Genomic DNA, 21864 nt, shown 5'->3' on the forward strand with positions numbered 1-21864 from the left:
CCCAGGGTGCTCAGAGGATAACCCCAGCTCCAGCCCCAGCCCCAGCCCCAGAGGTGAGTCACAATTGCTCTCTCCCATCGTGGTGGCCTTGCCATTGATTGGCACAGACATGGACGTGTGATCGAGTCCTGGACAATGGGCTGGGAGGGAATCTGTCAGAGGGGAGGGGAGGGCTTCCAGGAAGTTCTTCTTTGCTTTCCGAAGAGGACACGGGGCCTTTTCCTGCCTTGGGTGTGGGTGAGGGTGTGATGCGGGGAGCTGTGGCAGCCATCTCGTGACCGTGAGGAAGGCAAACTGTACAGAAGCAGACCGGCAGCCGTGAGAGTGGCCCTGAGCCAAGCCCCGCGCTGAGCTCCGCCAGCCCTGGGAACCCGCAGAGGCAATGAGGAAACACTCAACCATTATGTTTTATTTTTAAATATATTTTTATTGGTTTCAGAGAGGGCAAGAGAGGGAGAGAGATAGCAACATTAATGATGAGAGAGCATCATTGATTGGCTGCCTCCTGCATGCCCCCACTGGGGATCCAGCCTGCACTCTAGGCACGTGCCCTGACCAGGAATCGAACCATGACCTCCTGGTTCATAGGTTGATGCTCAACCACTGAGCCTCGCCAGCGGGGCGAACCGTTACGTTTTAAACCGTTTGGAGTGATTATTATGCAGCAACAGAAATCAGAACAGCAAGTGTCTCATAGGCGTTTGGTGAATTAAATGTACCAGGTACCTGACTAGGTAGTTTTTTTCTAGGAAAGCAGCCATGGAAAAGAATCCAAGAGTTTCCATCGCGTGGCAGTGACCTCGGGCCCCGGGAGTGGCTCACCTCTGCCTCAGTGACACGCCCACTGAGGTGAGAGGTGAGATGTGAGACATGAGTGACCCAGGACTGGCTGACCCAGAGCCTTTGGAACATCACCCACAGCCCAGGATGCTGGCCAGCCAGCCTGTAGACACTCAGCGGGGGATTTGCCTTCAACTGGCAGATTAGCGGGTCTCGCTTGGAGAATGTCATCAAAGGAATGCCATGGGCGCCGCCTCAGGGCGCCCGCAGAATGGAAGTCAGGACCCACTCCAGGATGCAGGTCGCTGGACCAGGAGGCGTCAGCCTCCCCTGAGAGAGTATCAGGATCACACCCCTGGCCAGGGACTCCTGCCCAGCCTTCTAGGCCCAGCGTTCCCTGACCCCCTCCCTGCCTATCCCTGCACCCCATAGCGTAGACACTCCTCTCCCCCTCCCCCCCTCTGGATTGAAAATTGCTGCAAGCTGGAGTTTTGTCCCTCATCGTTTTGTTTCTCCTTGTCTAGCTGTGCCCGCCACAGAGGCATGTGATACATGTTGCTGATGAGTTGAACGGTCTCAGCCAGGGGTCATGCTGCCCCTTCTTGGTTGTGTCTGGTTGATGGGGAGCTCACTTCTCCCCAGGCAACCAGTTCCATTTTTAGAACTCTACCCGGTCGTGATGGTCCAAAAAGAATGAACATGGGACAGCTCCAGGACGTTCCTCTCCTGGACCTGGCCGAAGACATCTTCTGAGTATTCGTCCATTTTTTAATTTTCTTCGCATCTTCCTAAAGAGGAAGGCAATTCATTTCAAAACAATTTTTTTTTTAAATTACAGTTGATATTCAATAGTATATTACCTTCAGGAGTACGCATAGTGGTTAGACTTTTTGTAACTTATGAAGCGATCCCCTCAGTAAGTCTGGTACCCCGCCTGGCACAGCACATAGAGCTGACGATATCACTGACGCTATTCCCTATGCTGCACGTCACATCCCCGTGACTGTTCTGTAACTGCCAGTGTGCACTTCTCAATCTTCGTCTTTTTCACCCAGCCCCCCGTGCCTCCTCCCATATGGCAAACACCAGTCTGTTCTCTGTGTCTATGAGTTTGTTTCTGTTTATTTATTTTGTTCTTTAGATTCCACATATAACTGAAATCACAAGGTATTTGTCTTTCTCTGCCTGACTAGTTTCACTTAGCATAATGCTCTCTAGGTCCATCCATGCTGTCAAAATGGTAGGATTTCATTCTTTTTTATGGCTGAGTAATATTCCATATATACACATACTAGAGGCCCGGTGCACGAAATTTGTGCAAGGGTCTTGGCCCTCGCAGCCCCGGCTGCCTTGTGGCCCTGCAGCCTGGTTGCTTCGTGGCCCCGCCCGCTGGTCATTCTGGGCGGCTGGGGGCAGAGGGGATTGGGGGACTCCAGGGCATGGCAGTCAATTAGCATATTCCCTCCTTATTGGCTGTGGGTACCGCCATCTTTGCGACAGCATGAGAGTCAATTAGCATATCCCCTCTTTATTAGATAGGATATATATATAGCACATCTTCTTTATCCATTCACCTCCTGATGGGCATTTGGGTTGGAAAAGGCCATTTTTAATTGCTGGGAGAGAAGCTAATTTGTGGCATGGGTGAGGAGAGAAGGGGGGAAAAGTTGTGTTGACAAGGAGTTTTAAGAAGAGAGGGGCTACAGCAGCCTCGAGGCCAAGGGAAGCAGATAAGAGACCATTCTAAGAAGCAGCGCTGGGCCCATGAGGATGGAATGCGTCCTCAGTTGCTTTGGTTGTTGGCTGTCCTGTTGAGCATGACAGGCTCTGACGCGGAGCCACACGAGTCTCCAGTTCAGGAGGCTGGGTGTTATGTGTCCAGTGTAATTAGCGGTGGATTAATTTGTGCTCAGACACAGGTTTCTCTTTGACCTTCTGACCTTTCCTTGTGTGGATGCAGAATCTCATTGACAAAAACAAGCTTAGCACCAGCCCTGCACTTTCTGAAGGTTAATTATTACCTATCATGTGACTTCCATGAACGTTCTCCCCTTTGCCTCCCACCCCAGCCCCCACCCTGTGTGAACAGGAGTTAGGAGCTGACACCGACACACAAGCCCCAGATCAGCGATTATGAACGACATCAGACAAATACTTGGTAACTGCCCTTCCCTGTCCTGAAATGAGGCTCATTGATACTATAACCTACCCACCTTCATAATTCTAAAAATTCAATATCAGCCCTAGCTGGCTTGGCTCAGTGGATAGAACATCGGCCTGTGGACTGATGAGTCCCAGGTTCAATTCAGGTCAAGGGCACATGCCCCAATTGCAGGCTCACTCCCCAGTAGGGGGTGTGCAGGAGGCAACTCATCATTGATTCTGTCTCATCATTTATGTTTCTATCTCTCGCTCCTCTCCCTTCCTCTCTGAAATCAATAAAAATATATATTTTAAAAAAGACTAGAATTTTAAAAAATTCAATATCATATCCTAGCTATTATATGTACAAAGACAAACAAAATATTTTTATAATAATTTTTTTAAATATTTAAATGCTCAGGCAAGACGGTAGTAGAGGAGATAGGAAGCGGTGAGAGGCTTGTACATGTTCATAGAATCGCCACATATGCAATGCCTACGGGCATGTGTGTTGGATCCGTGGCTGCACAGTCAGGACAGGTTGGGTTTTGCTGCAATAACAAACACCCCAAGCGCCTCACTGCTCCTCAGTGTATCTTTCACCCACGTCATGTTCAGTGTGGTGGGCAGGGGCTCTGCTCTACCTACAGAGGTGCCACCGAGACACGCACAGTCACAATCCTGGGACGGGAGGCGTGGGAGAGTGCTCACCGGCTCTTAAGACTTCTTCTGGGAGCAACACACACCCACTCACATTCATTGGCCCAAAGAAGCATTGCAGCTGCACCTAACTTCCACGGGTCTGAAGGAATGATCTACTACCAAGTGCCCAAAAGGAGCAGACACCCACGGTGACTGGCACAGCCACCGAAATCCCATGGTGGCACTGCCTTGGTGTTGGGGTGGGGGAGGTTGCTGCCATTTTCTGAAATGGTGAACAAGTCTTGGTAAAGTCCTTAATAAATAATTTTCTCCCATAATTCAGTGTATTTTTAAATAGTTCAAAGATAATGTATCCTATATAATAAAAGGCTAATATGCAAATTGTCCCCTCTGGAGTTCGACCGACTGGGAGTTCGACTGCTCGCTATGACGTGCGGTGACCACCAGTGGGCGGCGTGGAATGAAGGAAGGCCCCAGCTGGCAGCCTGGAGTAGGCAGCCAGCAGCCAGGGGAAGGAAGGCCCTGTTTGGCCCTGATCGCTGGCCAGGCCTAGGGACCCTACCTGTGCACAAATTTCATGCACTGGGCCTCTAGTGTATAAATAAAATGCATAAGTTCTAGATTTAGGGCCTAGAACATGGAGCGAATCTTCATGATGTGATTTTTTTCTGCACGTGTTAGAACACCCAGCATCCCTTCCTCACCCCACCTCACTAAATGTCACTATCATCACTGAAACAAAACACAGCTATCCAAAGCGCCCCACAGGGACGAAAGGAGCCCCACTGAGAGCCGGTGGTTGTGGCAAACCTGGCCGGCAGAATAGCCCGTCTGGCTTACATCTGATGAACTAGCGTGCACAGCCCCACATGCACACTGGCTGAAAGCCTGGAGCTCTGGGGGAAGCAGGGCCGCCCATTCTGCCCACCCGCCACCCCGCCATGTCCCCATTTGTCGCAAGTCACCGGGAGTCCCCAGTGCTCAAAACCAGTTCCACAATCCACTAGGCCAGCCGTGGGCAAACTACGGCCCACGGGCCGGATCTGGCCCATTTGAAATGAATAAAACTAAAAAAAAAAAAAGACCGTACCCTTTTATGTAATGATGTTTACTTTGAATTTATATTAGTTCACACAAACACTCCATCCATGCTTTTGTTCCGGCCCTCCGGTCCAGTTTAAGAACCCATTGTGGCCCTTGAGTCAAAAAGTTTGCCCACCCCTGCTCTAGGCCCACAAAACCGCCATGTGCTCTGAGGCATGGGTGAGGGGCCAGCCTGCCTCTGAGTGTCTGAACCTGGAAAATAGTGTGAAAGGGCTCCATGAGGTGGTTGAACGCGACATTCACTCCCCGGGCAAAGGCCCCGGCCCACAGGTGAGGGGCCCAGCCTCGGCCTGGATGTCCGTTTTCTGTAAAGGAAGCGGCCTCCTTTGATGAATAGAAATATGTCAGCGAGACCCTGCTCTTTAAATGTGTTATCACCGGTTCAATGACTTTGTTTCTATTCCTGTGTGAAATGCCAGCACAGAGAGAACTTTCATATTCGAGGGTGATCTGTGATCGGACAGAGGCCACAGTAAGGGAAGGTTTTGTGGCTATTTTTAAAAAAGATATACCTTTCCCTTGTTTGGGAACACTAAATGAATGGGGAAGGAGAGAGAGAGAGAGAGAGAGAGACAGACAGAGAACAATGAGACACACAGAGATGTCACTTAAATTATTGATAAAACGACAAGCGCGGGAGAGTTCGTGCTGTGCCTCAGGAAGCCGATGCCAGGCTCTGTTGTCACCTGGCACCCTGAACGCTGCCCCGCCAAGGCCAAGCCGAGCTCCCGCGGCTCGTCACGCGCACTCCTCACAGCTGACGCCACGCACCAGGCCTCTCGTGCCCTCTCCCACGTCTCCACCTGGCTTCGTCCGGAGAGCCACAGTCCCAGAGCCGGCCTCACAGGGGATGGACAGTCCCAGAGCCGGCCTCACAGTGGGTGGGCAGTCACAGAGCCGGTGCTCACAGGGGGTGGGCAGTCACAGAGCCGGCCTCACAGTCTGGGGAGAGTCACGTGGCTGTCCTGGGGCCTGACTCCTGCCCCCGCTCCACTCATCGAAACCCCCCTCTGTCCTCAGGTTACACAACTTGCAAGGCCTTAGAATCACCAAATCCCAAGGAAGCTTGGAACTGGGGAGAAGCCTTGAGACAGAGAGGAAGTATCTGCCACCCAGCCCACTGAGGATTCCAAACCAAAATTCAGTTGACTTATTTTAAAAAAGGCATTTTGTGCCCGTCGACGGTATAAAATGAGAATATTTTCACCTGCTGTGACCCACACATACCCGTGGAATGAGTACTGAATGAATGACAAATGGCGGCACTTCTCGGCATCCCTAATTGCATTCTGTCCATGTTCAGCCATCGAGCACATGGTCTCCCTGACTGGATTGTCAGTGGTTCGGGGGCAGGAACCAGCCTCCTCCGCTTTAAATCCTGCACACGTAGCCTGAGCAGAAGTGCCCAGGGCCTGGGTGTTCGATTGAATTACCATAAATGCACGGAATTTTTTCCAGGCTCCAAGATCAGAAAGCACCCTCTCCTATGCCCTCCCCTCCCCTTCTCCCCCACCTCCTCCGAGATCATCCATGTCCCGAGCTGGGCTCAGGTGCAGATGCAGATGCAGACAGAGGGAGGTGGGCCCTTTAATGTTGTCATCTGATGCTGCAACACGGCCTGGCAAGCGAGTCTGCCAGGATCTGAGACGGGTCTGCATTGGGCGGATGACCTCTGCCCTGTTCAGCGGCCATGAACCCTGGTGTGGGCTGGGGTTGGGGGCAGTGAGGTCGGGCTCATTCCAGGGGCTGAGCTCGGGTAAGGACCTCAAGGGCAGGGCCACTGGGTCGCTTCCCGGGAGCCCCTGGAAATTGATGGGGCCTCCAGAGTTGGTGCTTTGAATCTTGGATGCTATTCAAGGCCCTCAAGGCTTAAGCGCCTAGAGCAGGGGTGGGCAAACTTTTTAACTCAAGGGCCCCAATGGGTTCTTAAACTGGACCGGAGGGCCGGAACAAAAGCATGGATGGAGTGTTTGTGTGAACTAATATAAATTCAAAGTAAACATCATTACATCAAAGGGTACGGTCTTTTTTTTTTTTAGTTTTATTCATTTCAAACGGGCCCGATCCGGCCCGCGGGCCGTAGTTTGCCCACGGCTGGCCTAGAGGGACCCAGACCACCAGGCCCTTGTCCACGCCCCTGCCCTCGGCCTCCGCTCCAGCCGGCTTCCTGGCTGCCGCGGGCACCTGCCAGTGTGTTATTCTGGGTCCCTGAAGTCAGACTCACGGGTTCCGCCCGAGCACTTGGCCTTGGTAGATATGGATTTTGTCTCTTGGCTCCTGTGTGTGAGCTGTTCCCCTGTGTCTGTCCTTGCTCTGTGGCCAGAAGGTGAGCACTTGTCACGGGCTGGCCGCCGAGCTGTCTCCCTCGCTGGAGGCCCCCCGCCGCCCAGGCCACCACTTGAGCCCAGGGCTGCCACTTAGGAGCCAGTGTCCTTGGCCTGTCGCTTGCGTTGTTCTGACCTGCCATCTCCCCTGGTTCTGTGCCCCTGCTCCTGGCACCAAGCAGCCCAAGTGACAAAGGTCTGCTGAGCGGCCCACTTTCCCCACCAGACGAGGCTCCCCCTCCATTCCTTGAGCCCAGCGTTGTCCCTGCTGCTGGGTAGGGGCCCACGGGAAGCAGTTCCCCGACCCACCTCCCCGGCCCTCCACGCCTCCCCCGGCCCTCCTCCCCCTCCCCCCCCACCCCCCCGCTGGGCTCCGCACACTGAGTCCCACTTCGCCTTCCCACCCGCCTCCCTGGGAGCCCCTTCACCTGCTCGAGGGATGAAAACTCCAGGCGGAGACTGTGGTGTACCAGAATCTTTTATTAAACCAGGTGAGTCCCTCCATCAGCTGAGAGGGCCCACGGCTGTCCCGGGCACCCCACACCTCCCCGGGGCTGGGTGTGGCTGTCCCACCCGGCCCAGACCGCCTTCTCTTTGCCAAGGGACATCCCGCTGTCCCGGGGCCGGGTGATGGGCCAGAGGGGCACCGTGGCTGGGGCTTCGTTTACAGCTTAGATTTGGGGCGCAAGGTGAGGATGCAGGGGTGGGTCAGTTGGGAGGTTGGAAGGAATTGGGTTGGGGTTTAAGTGAGAGGAGAGGTAAGTACAACCCAAACTCTGCAGGCCCCAGTGAGCCGACGCCAGGCTTCTCCCTGCTCCCACGGTGATGCTCCTCCATGGGGAGCCCCGCCCCTCCACCGCCTTGCCCAGCCCGCTCCCAGCCCCTCCGCCGCTCCCACCCACCGCTCAGACACAAAACAGACAGCAGAAGCAAGCTCTACACAACTATGTGAGATTCGGTCCCCACCCTGCCCTGCAGCCTGGGCCCAGGGGGGTGGGGGTGGGCGTGGGGGTTTCGGGGGGCTTAGCCCTGGAACCCCAGCTCCTTGTACTTGGCAGCCATGTCGTTCCGGAATATCTCCAGGGCCTTCTTCATGGCGCCCTGGGCGTCAGCCCCGAAGTCCCCGCCGAGCTTGCTCTGCAGAACCTCGATGATGGAGTCCGAGATGAACTGCAGGGAGGGGGCGAGAGGGGCAGGTCACGGGGCGGGCCAGCCAGGAGCCGGGGGGAATCAGGCCCAGCCGGTCTCTTTCTTCAGCGCCACTTGTCCAACACCTGCTATGCACTGGGCACTTCTGAGTGGTCTCCACAGACTGACTGACTCCTCTGATCCCCATGACCCCCGACAGGCGTGGATGGGGAAACAGGCCCATCTTGGCACAGATGAGGAAAGGTTAAGCCCCATGCCCAAGGCCCTGTAGCCAGGTGGGCTGGCTCACCCACTGCCCTCAGCTGGTGCCCAGGACGAGGACCCAGCCTCAGCGCTGAGAGAGCTCCGGGCACGGCCACTCCCGGGGTGGGGGTGGGGGTGGGGGATGCTCACGGTCTGTGATGTTATCCAGCATTTTGCAATCAGGAAATCTAGGAAGAAACCATCTCCATTTGCGTGTATTTAATGTTTGCATTAATGGCTTAGTGTGGTCATTGATTTAAATAGCCTATTGGGGGCGTGGGGGGCGGGGGCCAGGGTATGGAGCATCACATTTCCTGTGCCCAACACAGCATTGCAGCTCAAACATACTGGTGGGAGGGAAGGAGAGAGAGGCGGACAGGGACCCGGCCTGTGGCTCAGCCCCGGGCAAGCCCTGTCTCCTGTTGGCCTCACCGTCACCACAGTGCCACCACCAGAAACATGGAGGCAGGGACATCTACAGCACAGGCTGCTACGGGCTGGAGGGTCTCGGATGGAAAAATCTCCTGCACCTTTGCAATGGCTCCTCACAGTCTCATGCCAGCCACACGCCGGCCAGGGGTCGTGTACAGAGTCCGGACGGGGAAGGGGCCAGACCGAGGTCTGGGCTGGAGCTTGTACCCAGGGGGCTGCGGACGACCCACAGCTGGAGCCGGGGATGGAGCCGGGGGCTGCACGGAGGTCGGGTTTTCCCATTTTCTCAGGGCACCTGGGGGTGCAAGTGACCGAAAGCGGCGGGGGGGGGGGGGGCGGTGAGGGGAGCGCGCTGAGGGAGGCCTCAAGAAGAGCAAGTTTCCACACCCAGAAAACACCTGCCTTTGAGCCTTGATTTGGGGACATAGGCCACGTTTACCTTTAATGTTACAAATGCAACAAAATGAAGTGTGGCTACGGGTGCAGTAGAGCAAGCCCTGCCCTTGAAAGTGTGGGGGCTTCAAGGAGGCCATCAGGCTCCCCAGCTCAGCCTTTCGAGTCTACGGCAGAGCCACTAACACCTGGAAAGCTGTGGGCTGGGGCAGCTGGACAGGTGAGGAGACGGTGGCCCCTCACTCCCAGGTGAGACGCAGCAAGAGGGAGAGAGCATTCATGGGGATCAGTCTTAACTGTTTATAGCAGATGACGCTTGGCTTGTCGGCATAGACCTGGCCTCCAGTCTGCTAGCTGGTGGTGCCGACCTGGCTACCTGGGTTTCTCTCTCAGCCTCGGTGTCCTCGTCCCTGGAGAGGGGATGGGTCGTTCCGTTGTCCGGTGAGCCCACCACAGGCCACTGGGGCTCGGCAATGGGAGAGAGCCCGGGTCTGCCCTTGAGGAGCGCAGTCCCAGCCAGGGGACAGCTGGGTAAGGAAATAAATTACAACACATCCGGGCAGGTGACATGACAGGAGGAGGATCAAGTGCCTTTGCTGGGGGGAGGGCTGGCGGAGGGAGCAGCTGACTGCCTGGCGCAGAGGCGGTGGCTGCGGAGCTGAGCCTTGCATGACGGACAGGGATTTGGCAGGAGGAGATGGGAGGGCGGGGAGCACAGTGTGAGCTGATCTCAAAGGCAGGGATGCTCACGCCTCACGTCTGTGATGCTCAGTGGGCAAGGCAGGATAGTTTGTGTGTGACTGGGTGGGGGGAGGCCCGTAGGGGTTCAGGAAGATGAGGTGGTGGTTGATGGGGGATATTGTGTCACAGGGATTAAGACCGTGGGTTCCAGAGTACCCCAGATCAAGCTATACCTCCTGGCTTACGCGCTGTTCAACCTCGGGCAATCTGCTTAACCTCTCTGAGCCCTCAGTTTCCAAATCTGTAAAATGGGGATTTAAAAAAAGGTACCTGCCTGGGGCAGGGACTGCTGATTGCCTGCCCAGTGTCCGTTTTCTAATTGTATTTGGAGTGGCAACCGACTACCCTCGCCAGTTTTCCGAGCTGACAGGGGTGGTCTTGTAACTAACGCCTGGCCAACAGAGTGTGCACAACACCGTTGGCTGAGGTTTCTGAGACTCCTTAAACCAGAGCCTTCCTCTCCTCCTGCTGCTTCCTGTTTAGAATCTGGACCAGATGGGTGCAGCTCTAGCAGCCACCTTGGAGGAGGAGTCAACTCTGGAGGGCAGAACAGAAAGAGCCTCTAGCCCTGGGGCTTCCTACCGGCTCTGACTCCCTCCCTCTGCACTTCGACTGTGTGAGAGGAAGGAAACACGGACTGCGGCTCCTAACCTTTGGGTGTGACTGTGAGTATCCCATGTGGTGACTCAGGCCGGTCCTATCACCATTATCCTTCCCCTCCTTGCACACCAGCCTGCCTGCCGTTCCTGCCCCCAGGGGCTGCGCCATCCATTCGGCCCTTCATCCCCCAGCTCCCTAGCGCTTCCTTTCACCATGTCCCCTCCTCCCCTAGGACGCCTGAGGCTCTGTCGCTTCATCTGTAAATATGCTGGAACCAATAGCGCCAGCCTGGCCGCCCCGCCCCAGAACTGAGCCCCAGCTGCTGAGCTCCGGCCACAGCGTCCTGCATGTCACACACCCAGTGGCACCGGGTCAGGAGCCAGGGTTCTGCAGGGATACGGACCTCAACTGAATCCTGGCTCTGCCACTGGCTACCTCTGTGACCACGCACCAGCTACTTCACCTCTGTGCCTCAGTCTCCTCATCTGTCGAGTGGGTATGATAAGAGTACCTACCTGTGGAGAGAGTGCAAGTTGTGCACCTGATCTCCACTCTCCCCTGCTTCCTGGGTAACGACATACTGATTTGGGAGAGAAATATATACAATCTCAGTGACCCCAGGAGGAAGGCCAGGTGGGTGCCAGCCCACCTTACAGAGGAGGAGACCGGAGCACAGAGAGCGGTGACCTAGGTCACCCAGCGAGTTAGTGGCTGAGCTTCTGAGATCACTCCCTCCATCCTCTCCCCCCGCCCTGGCCCCGCTCCGCACCTCCAGGTACTTGACCGGGACCTTGTGCTTGGTGGCGTGGGACTGGGCCAGCGGCTTCAGCTCCGCCTCGTGCTGCCCCTTCTTCTTGAGGACGCCGCCCAGGGCCGTGAGCACGGTGGCGCCCTGCTTCTTCAGGTCCTCGGAGGCCTTCATCTCATCCTCCGACTTCAGGTTCTTGAGCTTTTCGAACTTCTCCTGGGTCTCGGGGTGCCCCTTAAAGAGACTGTGGGAGCAGGGAGGGCTGGAGTCAGACGCGGGAGCATGTAGTGGGGTGTGGAGGTGGCCAGACTGGAGCTCAAATCCGGACTCCCCCGCTTCCCAGCTGGGTCACCTTGGGCAAGTCCCTTCACCTCCCCGTGCCTCAGCTTCCTCATCCGGGGAATGGGGCTCACTGGTCCCTGCCTATACAAGTGCAGTGAGGACCAAATGAGGTCACACGTGCTGCGTGTTGTAGAAATGCTTGCCATTAGGAATTTTCACGCCTTCCTCTTCTCCCTTGTGATTTGAGAGGCAGGAAGGCAAAGCTCCGCTGCATTGCACCCTGGCCTCACCCCAGCTTCCCCTAAGGGGTTCGGAGAGTAGAGGTCAGAGTAGCATCAAGGGCGGAACAGAGGCGGGGGCCAAAGGACGCTGGCTTTGTTGAGCGCCTGCCACGTGCAGACCCCGTGCTCGGCTCTGCACCTGCGCTGCCCTTGGGGTCACAGTGCCCCCACGTCACAGTTGAGGAAACAGGCCCTGAGGTGTGAAGTCCTCGTCCCATATTCCAGGGCTGGAGTGCAGCAAAGTCAGACTGAAGGCAGGGCTGAGTGACTCAAAATGTCATCCATGCTGGGACCACCTCTGCAGCTTCCTGCCTCCGGCTCACCCTTGCGCTGCTTACATACTTCCAGCGACGGGAGGCTCACTCCCCGTGAGAGCCGTGCCACCCAGAGCAGCTCTCGGGCTCAGAAAGCTCTTATTTTGAGCCCAAACTCTGATTTCCCTGCACCTCTGATACCCCTTACAGTACAAATGGTGACGGGCCCTGGTGGGAGCCACTCGCCAAAGACCAGGTCCTCGCTCCTGCCAGGGACCCAGCGAGCAGGCCACAGAGGGACCCTGAGCAGGCGCCTCCAGCCTTGGACCTGTCTTTCCTGCTGCGAAAAGGCTGCTGGTGGTTCAAGGGAGTCGTGCTGGCCCTGAGTGGGGGTGACTTCCCCACTTCACTCCTGGGCCTACAGAAGGCCACAGTGGCAGGTGACCAGCCCAGGGTCATGCGGCCAGTCGGTGGCAGAACCCGGACCCGAGCCCAGCCTTGGGTGGCTCCATAACGGGCGCTCTCTCCCTCGGGTGGCCCCTGAAACGTGTGGAGGAGAAACCCCGTCTGCCTGCTCCCTCTCCTCCCAACTGTGGACACACGCCAGTGAGTGTGTCTCCCCGCACACACCTGTGCTCACATGCACGCACACGCATGCACTCACAAGCAGGCTCCACACGGCATCGACAGGAACCCTCCCTTCCCGGGAGCATCCCCCCAGCTCGCCCAGAAAGCCCGGGGCTGTCCACAGCCCGGCTCAATGTCACCACCTCACCCCGGGGCCCCGGCCAAGCCTCGAGTGTCACTGACAGCTCCTCTCCGGCACCTTCCGCCCGAGGGTCCCTACTCCTGGCTATTGTTATCTGGTGACAATGATCCTGGAACTCCTGCTGACAGAGTGAGACCTGGCACCCACAGGCGGGCCGACGAGGGGAGATGGGGAGGAGACTGTCTGGGGCAGAATGGGGCCAACGACCTGGGACCCACAGGGATCTCAGACATTTTGGGAGTCCCCAGGTGTCTGGGAGAAGGAACACGGGACTGAGAATTACGGAAGCTGAGCTCTGGCCCCAGCTGTCTCCAACGTGCTGTGTGACATTAAAGAAGCCACTCAACCTCTCTGGGTCTTGCTCACGCATCTGATTTCTCAGCCTCCGAATTCTAAGGCAGGACCCGCCTCAGCCTCTGCTCTGAGCACAGCTGGCAGAGGGAGCCCGGGACTGTTTCTCACGGCACCAGAGAGTTTGTCTAATGAGTGCCCACGGCTCTCAGTGCCCGCAGCTGAGCGTCCCTGGCACAGCCGCAGAGGCCAGACCCGGACTCGCCTGGCAGGAGCAGCCCCCAACACGAGCTGCCGAAGCACCTCGTCTGCGGAAATGGGTGGCCGCGTTTTCCCTCGCGTTCCAGCAACGCCCTGGCCTTGTGGTTTCCACCTCCGATTCCCTCTCCAACCCGCCTGGTTCGTCACAGTCTGCAGGCAGGTCAGAGAGAAACGACGCCGGTTCCTGTGCCCGCTGAACGGATGCCAGCCAGACCCCCACCCGGAGACCGAGGGCCCGGTGGACCTGCAGGATTCTTCTCTGCTCCGGCACCAAAGAACCGGAGCGGGGATGGGCCGGGACCGTGGGCCAGTATCGCGCAGCAGTGAGACCAGGTGCGGTGAGTGCATGCTGCCTGGAATTGAATTCCAGCTGTGTGACTTTGGGCAAGTTACTTAACCTCTCTGATAAACGTGGTGATGATCATCATTTCAACCTCATAAAGATGTTGCGAGTTAGTATCTGGGAAACACTTAACACAGGGCCTGGCTATTAGTGTGTACTGTTCCAGTATTCACTGTCCTCGTTTCTACCACCATCATCTCCCCCGTCGCATCGCCACCCTTGTCTCATCATCACCTCCATCGCCACCCCCATCACCCTGCACCATAGCAGCAGTGCAACTGTTAGGGTCAGGAATGTGGGGTTCTGCCTACAGCGGCCCCCGGCTAACTGAGCCTCTCAGGCCGTTTCCTCTCGGCACCATGGAAATTATCGGCCACCAGCAGTGATTTTCAATTTTTCCATGACCTCGAGATCCTTTGTACAAGTGAAAAAATATATAAAGCAGGAAAACTTTGGACAAGAAAAGGCAAGGCAGGGGCTTGGGGCCCACTCAGCAGCCCCCTCGCCCCTGAACCCTTGCTTCTGGAACCAGATGCTCCAACGGCCCCCCAGCTTTCACACTCTAGAACAGTGGTTCTCAACCTGTGGGTCGCGACCCCTTTGGGGGTCGAACAACCCTTTCACAGGGGTTGCCTGAGACCATCGGAAAACACATATATAATTACATATTGTTTTTGTGATTTATCACTATGCTTTAATTATGTTCAATTTGTAACAATGAAAATACATCCTGCCTATCAGCTATTTACATGACGATTCATAACAGTAGCAAAATTACAGTGATGAAGTAGCAACGAAAATAATTGTATGGTTGGGGGTCACCACAACATGAGGAGCTGAATTAAAGGGTCGCGGCATGAGGAAGGTTGAGAGCCACTGATCTAGAATGTCATGATCACGAGAGCCCTCAGCTGTAGTAACAGGCCTGACTGAACCCAACTGCCCTCGTTGGTAACCAGAGGCGTGGGAGCCGTGACCTTCCAGGTTCATCATCTGGGGCAGGACCAAGAGGCCAGGTCACACCGGGGCACCGGCAGGCCGGGGGCCAGCACCCTCTCCCTGCCCTCCCCCACCCCCCACCGAGCAGGCGGAACCAGTTGGCATGGTCTCTGCGTGTCCCGCAGTCTCGGATGTGATAGGGCATCAGGCTCTCTGGATTCTTAAGGAGCCACGAGCCTCAGGCATCACGTCTTGTCCCTGGCGCCTGGCCCGTGGCAGGACTCTCCGAGCCACCCTGGGAAGGGAGAAAATGCTTCCCCTGATGACACCATGCCCCGAGTCTCCGTCAACATCCAGGCACTGCCTCGGGGCTGGCGGCCCCCAGAGCACCTTGGAGACTCCCCGCTCTGCACACGGGTCTCGCACCCGACTTCCCCGCCTGCTCTCCTGCAGCAGGGAGGACCGTGGACTTGGGGAGTGCCAGCGCAAGAGGGGAAGGGTCTCGGAGACCATGGCAACCCCCTTCACTCAACCAATAGGAAGCAGAGAGGAGCAGTGGTGACCTTTTCAAGGTCACACAGCAGATTGGTGGCTGAGGAGTTGATGTGAACCTGGCGGGGAGCCTTTTGTCCAATCCAACAGGACCTGTGGCAGCCCAGCAGCCAGACCACAGCGACGGGAGGAGAAAGGCAACAGAGAACTCCCTTGACTGCCCTTCCTGCGTGTCTCCAGCGTGGACCACCGGGGGCACGCGCGTCAGATAACAGAGCGCCCAGGACCCACCATTCTCCCAGTGGGAGCTGGAAGTGGGTGAGGCCCCGGGAGAGCGCAAGGGCACCTGAGGGGAGAGGAACACCTGGTCTGGCTCAGAACGAAGGAGGAATTCATCTGTGAATTGAAGTGTGAAGGATGATCCACTCGCTCATGGCAACCCCGCAGCCCCTTCCTCCCAGGCGTGGAAACGCCGACTGACACAGGTGTCTGACCTGGGCTGCCCCGGCACGAGGGAGGGGCCGGGAGAAGAGGAGACTGGACCCCCATCTGGGGAGGAGGCAACGGGAAACGAGGTTCCATTCACAGGCCACCAGCCACCCCTGTATCCAGACCTTGGAATTCTTTGTTCTTTGGTTTACTCGGAAACCCCTTGCTGTAGGAAGCAAGGTGTGTGGAGACCACACCGCTCTGAGCGCTCAGATGCAAGACATACTCGGAGCCAAAAGCCACTTATGGGCCCCCGTCACCTGTTTTCTAATTATAATACTTAAAGGGCCCTACGCTGGGCTTCGTCTGTAGCAGTTATGAACTCTGCAACTCACTATATGCCAGGAAGAGTGCTGGGCCCCTTACAAGCATCATCTTATATCATTCTCACTTTGACTCTATAATGTAGATATTGGGATTTCCCCCTTGTGTAGGCGAGGAAATAGAGGCTCAGAAGTCACACAACCGCTCAGTGGCAAAGCTTGGTCTAGAGCAGCGGTTCTCAACCTGTGGGTCGCGACCCCTTTGGCGGTCGAACGACCCTTTCACAGGGGTCGCCTAAGACCATCCTGCATATCAGATATTTACATTGCGATTCATAACAGTAGCAACATGACAGTGATGAAGTAGCAACGAAAATAATTTTATGGTTGGGTCACAACATGAGGAACTGTATTTAAAGGGCCAGAAGGTTGAGAACCACTGGTCTAGAGCTACATGTCTCACCTTGAGGGCCATATCTTAACCTTGCGACTTTACAGACTTCCATGGACTTGTGACGGGGGTGCGGGGTGGGGGGGGGGAAGTCGTCCCCTCTCGGGTCCTTTCTGTCCTCATCTAATAAGCGAGGCAGCTGGATGAGGTCCCTCGGGGCCCCTGTTAACTGACTGTCTATAATTCCTCATGGTGGGCTCAAGGTATCAAGCTTTTCCCGACTGCAGACATAAGTGTGAGATGGATCCCCTTTCCTTTTCTGACTCCAATCCCTGACATTTAAAAGCAACTAACACAGCCAACTGGTCGACCCTGGGCAAAGGTTCCACCTGCTGTCAAACACCCTGATCTCGGGGAAGCAGGTGATAGGACAAGGGAATCTCTTCCTTTTACCTGATGAGGACGGCTTGCCCATGGCCGGGGATGTCGGCCTCCACCTTGCCCCAGGCATTCAGCACCAACTGCCATTCCCCGTCGCTGAGCCCCATGGCGTAGTCTGAAGGAGACAGAAAGAGCAGGTGTAGGCTGACTGGGTGTCCTGGTCCCGGCAGCTGGGGTTTGAGGCTGCCTGGCCCCAAAGGGGTTTTATACCCTCCCGATGCCTGACACAGATCACTTGACAGCTTGCTCCCTCCCCGCCCCCTGCCCCGTGGCCCCCACCTCCACACAGGGGTCTAATCTCCTCCTTTCTCTGGCCCTTACATGGAAGCTATTTTGGGGCAGGTGCCATTGTGGGGAGGTAGGACAACTCAGGCCATGCGGGGGTGGGTGTGGGGGTGGCTGTGTGTGTGGAAAGAGTGGGGAGGAGGTGGGGCCACTGTCTGGACTCTCAAAGGCCAACACAAAGGGCACCACCAAGGCTGATGCCAGCGGCCTGAAACCCAACTCTCCCTGCTGCCAGCGAGGGGAACTGGCGTGGGCAGCAGGGGCCCGGCTGGCCGGGGCCGTCCCGGCCCTTGTCAGTCTCCTGGTGCACACTCTCCCCGCTTTGCCAGCATGCCCCTCACCCAGCCAGACGTGGTGGGGAGCCCAGATGGGCTTATGCTCACAGCTGGCAGACCGGGACAAATCCATAACCTCTTGAAGTCTGGATTTTTCTCGCTCTACCCAGAGAACAGGCTTCATGGCCTTGCTCAAATACTTCCCTCGGGAAAGTTTCGCTTGACGTACCCCCTCAAGGCACAATTCGTGGCCTCCTCCTTCCATTTATCTGCCTGTGGTCCTATTGTATGGCTCCCTCACTGCGGCCTGTGTCTTTGTTTCCCTTAGGACTCCCCCATTAGTACTCAGAGACTGTGCTGGGCGCCAGACCCTGCTCCAAGCACCTTACTTTTGGTAGCTCATCATGACACATCCTGACATTCTCCCCATTTAACCGAGAGGAAGTTAGGGAAGCTTGTCAATCACACAGCTAGTAGGCGGAAGAGCTGGGATTTGAACCCAGAGAGCCGGGCCCCTGAATACTTTACTCTGATGTTCAAGCGGACAGGGGCTCTGTTTTATTCATCTGTGTATCTCTTGGACCTCACACAGTGTCTTGTACCAGATTTGAGTTGAATAAATGCTCATTGAATAAAACGATGGTGGCCTTGCACGGAAGGCAAGTGAAGAAGATGATTGGCCTTCTTTAAATCCATCCATCATCATCCATCCATCCTTCCATCCATCATCACCCATCTGTCCAAGATCCATCTATCCAGCCTTCTACCCACTCATCCATCCACCCATCCACCCACCCATCCATCATCCATCCATCCATCCATTATCCATCACCTATCCACTGACCCCCTCCATTCATTTACCCATCCTTCATCTATCCATCCATCCATTCATGCAACACACAGTTACAGAGGACCTACTGTGTGTCAGAAACTGTGCTACATGCAGAGGACACAAAACCAAATAAAACATACCCCTGTGTCCAGCAAACTGCCAGTCTCCTTGGGGAGGTGAGTCTGAGAAATAAAATTACAGTATAGTTTATCTCGTGCTATGATCAAGGTAGACACAAGCCCTTTCTTCCCTGTACATGGGCTTTTACCATTTACAAAGTGCCTCCTTGGGCGGGATTACCTCTGGTCTTCACAATGGCCCTGTGAGGCCATGAGCATCACCCCATTTCACAGCTGTGGACAATGAGGCTAAGAAAGAGTAAGCAGGCAGGCTGACCGTCCTGGGCCTGTATTAGACGTGCAGTTAGAACCACCCTCCATATATAACTCGTTCTAAAAGTAACTGCCCTGCCCCAGCGCCTGCTGAGGGGAGGGCTTGGCAGTCATGTTCTCCACGCAACTCACTGCCTGACTCAGCTGATTGGCCCAGAGCTGGCACCCGGCCTACGGCAGCCAAGGGCAGGGCTCTGTCCCACAGCCAGTCTATCAGTTACGGCAATTGGAGCCCCTCTTCAAAACGCGAGCAGGGGCGCTGGGCAGGAATTGATCGGGAGGAGAAATGCAGAGGCAGAGAGAGTCTGTTTCATGACCAGCCCTGAGTAAGAACCCCCATCGAGAGCCCTCCGTGCCGCCTGGGGTCTCGGGGCCCTCCATGCTGACCTGGGCAAAGCCGGGCCAATCACCACTTGAGGATTACCAGGGGCTACCACTTGCTGAATGACCCCCTGTGTATCCTTTCAATGAGCCAATTCATTGACTGAGTCAGCTGGTTCCTAACAACCCAAAGGGTCAGGTGCCCGTCCCTGACAATGTGCTCAGAATTCACCCACAAGCCTTAACCCAGGATGCCAGCCAGGTGACCTCCAGGAGTCTTAACCCAGGATGCCAGCCGGGCGGCCTCCAGGAGTCTTAACCCAGGATGCCAGCTGGGCAACCAGGAGCTCATCCAACTTTAACAGTAGAAGATGCAGCAGCAAAATGAGTAGCTAAAAAGCCATAAGGATTTTCAGGGGGCCACCATTCATCATTCGTTCGTTTTTTCATTCATTCATTCATTCATTCATTCATTCATTCATTCCGTTCAACAGCCTGGAGCTGAGGCCCACTCTGCACCAGGACCAGGATCCCAAGGAAGGGGTCTCTGAGAGGGTCTGCTCAGACCCTGGCAGCGTCAGCCCCACTTCGGGTCACTTGCTGGATGGGAGCCCAGGGGTGTGCAGGGCTGATGTGGAGGTTGGTAAGCAGTGGAGCTGAAAACCCAACTGGCACCTGCAGCTCTTCTCCCATCTCCAGCCCGCGAGCTGTCTGGGGGCGGCCTGAGTATTTAAAATCTCATCAACTCCTTACCAGCGCCAACGTGTTTAATAGGAAGCTGTCACCCTGGTCGGCACGGCAGGAGCTGGCACACGCGGGGAACCTGCGGCTTTGAAGTCGACGAGCCTTTTACGTTTTACCATTTAAGCTAATAGGAAGGGGCCGGCATCTGCTTGTACTTACACATCTCTACAACACAGCCGGCGTTACCTAACGGTTGCTATGGCTACCTGGAGTCGCCCGCTCTGTTTGGGGGCTATAATTATCCCTGTGACAGCCTTCGATTGGCCAGAAGCTGGAGGCGCATGAAATAGGAAGGCCACACTGCCTTTGTGTGCACAACTTTCTGCAGCCTTGCACACTCATGTCACACACATGCATGCTCATGTCACACACATGCACACACAGGGGTGGGTTAGACACCCAACAGGGCAAAACTGGATCCCACCAACTCAGACCTGCCTCTTCTTTTTCTGTTTCATAGCATGGACTCCTTTGAATGTGAAAATCTGAGACTTGCAGAATCATCCTCAAGTCTGCAAATCTGGAGTCTTGAGACCCTCTAATTAGCCAGGGTCCTCAAGGTTCACCACTCTGGAAACGTGGGTCCTAGCTTCCAGAATCATAGGGCAGTAGAGAGAGAGGTCTGAATTACAGGGCCCTGGTGTCCTGAAGCTAACAGAGGCCCTCAATGGCATCTTGTCCAAGTTCCCCCTACAGGGGGCAATTCTTCCTAAAGATTGTCATTGAACATCTGCTTGAATACCCCCAGGCACAGTGAGCTCACTACCTACCGCTTGAAAGAGGTTTCTTTATATTGAACCAAAATACGTCTTCCTGTCCCACGCACTCCCTTGTCCTGGCTGTGCTGGCTCCTTGGGGACGCAGAGGCCCACCGGGTCTCTCCCACGAGGGAGGCTGCAGGCTCACCTAAGACTTTCTTGGTCCGGACTGACCACCCCAGGGCTGTACCTGAGTGCCCTCCCCCCGCAGGGTAAGCCAGGAGCCTGCCTGATGGGCAAGACCGTTCTGTGCTTCGGCGCCTGGCGAGGCCCACCGCTCAGCTCAGACAGGCACAGAGCGGACTCCCCAGCAGGGGCTTCCCGCACCCACCACTCAGGCGTGAGTCCCAGGGGGCTGTGCACCAGCCCCCTCCCCTTCCAAGGGGCACAACTCCAGCCCAGGTGACCGGGGACTGCTAGCCCTTCAGCCGCCAACAGCTCCCCACAGTGCATGGGGGGCGGGGATTACGCTTTAAGATGCCACCAAGGGGGCCAGCGATGGAAAGAATGAGAACATCTTGTCTCTTCAAAGCCAGGGGTCCCCTCAACCTTGACCGTTCCCTTCCTCCTCCTCCTGGAGCCGCCCCTTTGGAGGCGAGCCTGGGCAGGCCTCCCTGCCCGCTTGCTCTTCCCTGGACGGGTCAGCCCTCCTGGACCAGCGCCAGGCCAGGCTCAGAGCCCGGCTGGGCCCGGAGCCACAGAACCGGCCTGAGGCCCTCAGTGGGGCAGTGGGACCCCCTAGCTTACCCCGGACCCCACTGGAGCCCTCCACCCACTCCTCCCGCCTCTGGCAGCCACCTACTGACCACGTCTCCCCTTCTCCCCAGCTGTCCTCCTGGAGCCTCTGGCCAGGCGCGGGGCTGGGGGCGGGGAGAGGTGTCTTATAGCAGCTGGGGAGGCACAGGGAACTAAAAATACAGCCACGGAGAGGCTCCTCCTCTCTGGGAGGCCCCGAGGGGCTTAGTGGAGGGGGCTGGCAGGGACACAGGAGCCCAATATTCCAGCCAACAGGTGCAGCCTGGGGACACTGCCTTCCCTCCCCTCCTCTTTCCTCCCTGCCCTGGAAGGGCTCCTCCAGCCCCCCTCGCACCTGTCACCTGGAGGGAGCCCGGCCCCCCTCCACAGCACCCCCATGTCCTCGCTCCCCCTTCCTGGCCCATCTCACAGAACAGCTCTCCTCTGGGAGTCCTCCCCCAGCTCCCCCCTTCCCAGCAGGTGTGCCCTCTTCCCCTCTGGCTCCAGCACAGGTGCAGCCTTCTTAGCTCTCTGTGCCTTGGGGTGCAGCTCCCCACTGCTACCCTTTGAGCTTCCTCAGATGCAGAAATGTAAAAGCCACAGACATGCACTGCCCTGTCTGCACCCCAGGCACTGCCCTCACAGCAGCCCTTCTCCACGGACATGTTTATAAGCCCATGGAACAGACAAGGAGACGGAGGCCCAGA

General features: G+C 56.3%; 1 protein-coding gene across 2 annotated transcripts; it reads right to left on the minus strand.

Moving 5' to 3' along the window:
* Nucleotides 1-7474: 7474 nt before the first annotated feature.
* On the minus strand, nucleotides 7475-19852 carry MB (myoglobin). Of its 2 annotated transcripts, XM_081084934.1 has the most exons (5): nucleotides 19674-19833; nucleotides 18348-18389; nucleotides 16828-16930; nucleotides 11341-11563; nucleotides 7475-8183 (listed from the first exon to the last, which is right to left on the minus strand). In XM_081084934.1, the coding sequence occupies exons 3-5, from the start codon at nucleotides 16920-16922 to the stop codon at nucleotides 8037-8039; spliced, it is 465 nt and encodes a 154-aa protein (XP_080941060.1). In that variant the 5' UTR covers nucleotides 16923-16930; nucleotides 18348-18389; nucleotides 19674-19833; the 3' UTR covers nucleotides 7475-8036. The 2 variants fall into 2 exon arrangements, with proteins under 2 accessions (XP_080941060.1, XP_080941061.1); XM_081084935.1 differs by lacking the exon at nucleotides 18348-18389 and having other exon boundaries at nucleotides 19674-19852.
* Between the last annotated feature and the right edge of the window lie 2012 nt (nucleotides 19853-21864).

Source organism: Myotis nattereri (genome assembly GCF_964212035.1).
Source record: "Myotis nattereri genome assembly, chromosome: 2".
Classification (NCBI taxonomy): Eukaryota; Metazoa; Chordata; class Mammalia; order Chiroptera; family Vespertilionidae; genus Myotis; species Myotis nattereri.

What these genes read in the sequence shown, in the direction of transcription:
- MB (XM_081084935.1), bottom strand. Translation starts at nt 16,922, where the DNA reads ATGGGGCTCAGCGACGGGGAATGGCAGTTGGTGCTGAATGCCTGGGGC. An exon ending in GGGCAAGCCGTCCTCATCAG is followed by an intron (nt 11,564 to 16,827) that starts GTAAAAGGAAGA and finishes CTGCTCCCACAG; the next exon opens with TCTCTTTAAGGGGCACCCCG. An exon ending in TCCCGGTCAAGTACCTGGAG is followed by an intron (nt 8,184 to 11,340) that starts GTGCGGAGCGGG and finishes CCCTCCCTGCAG; the next exon opens with TTCATCTCGGACTCCATCAT.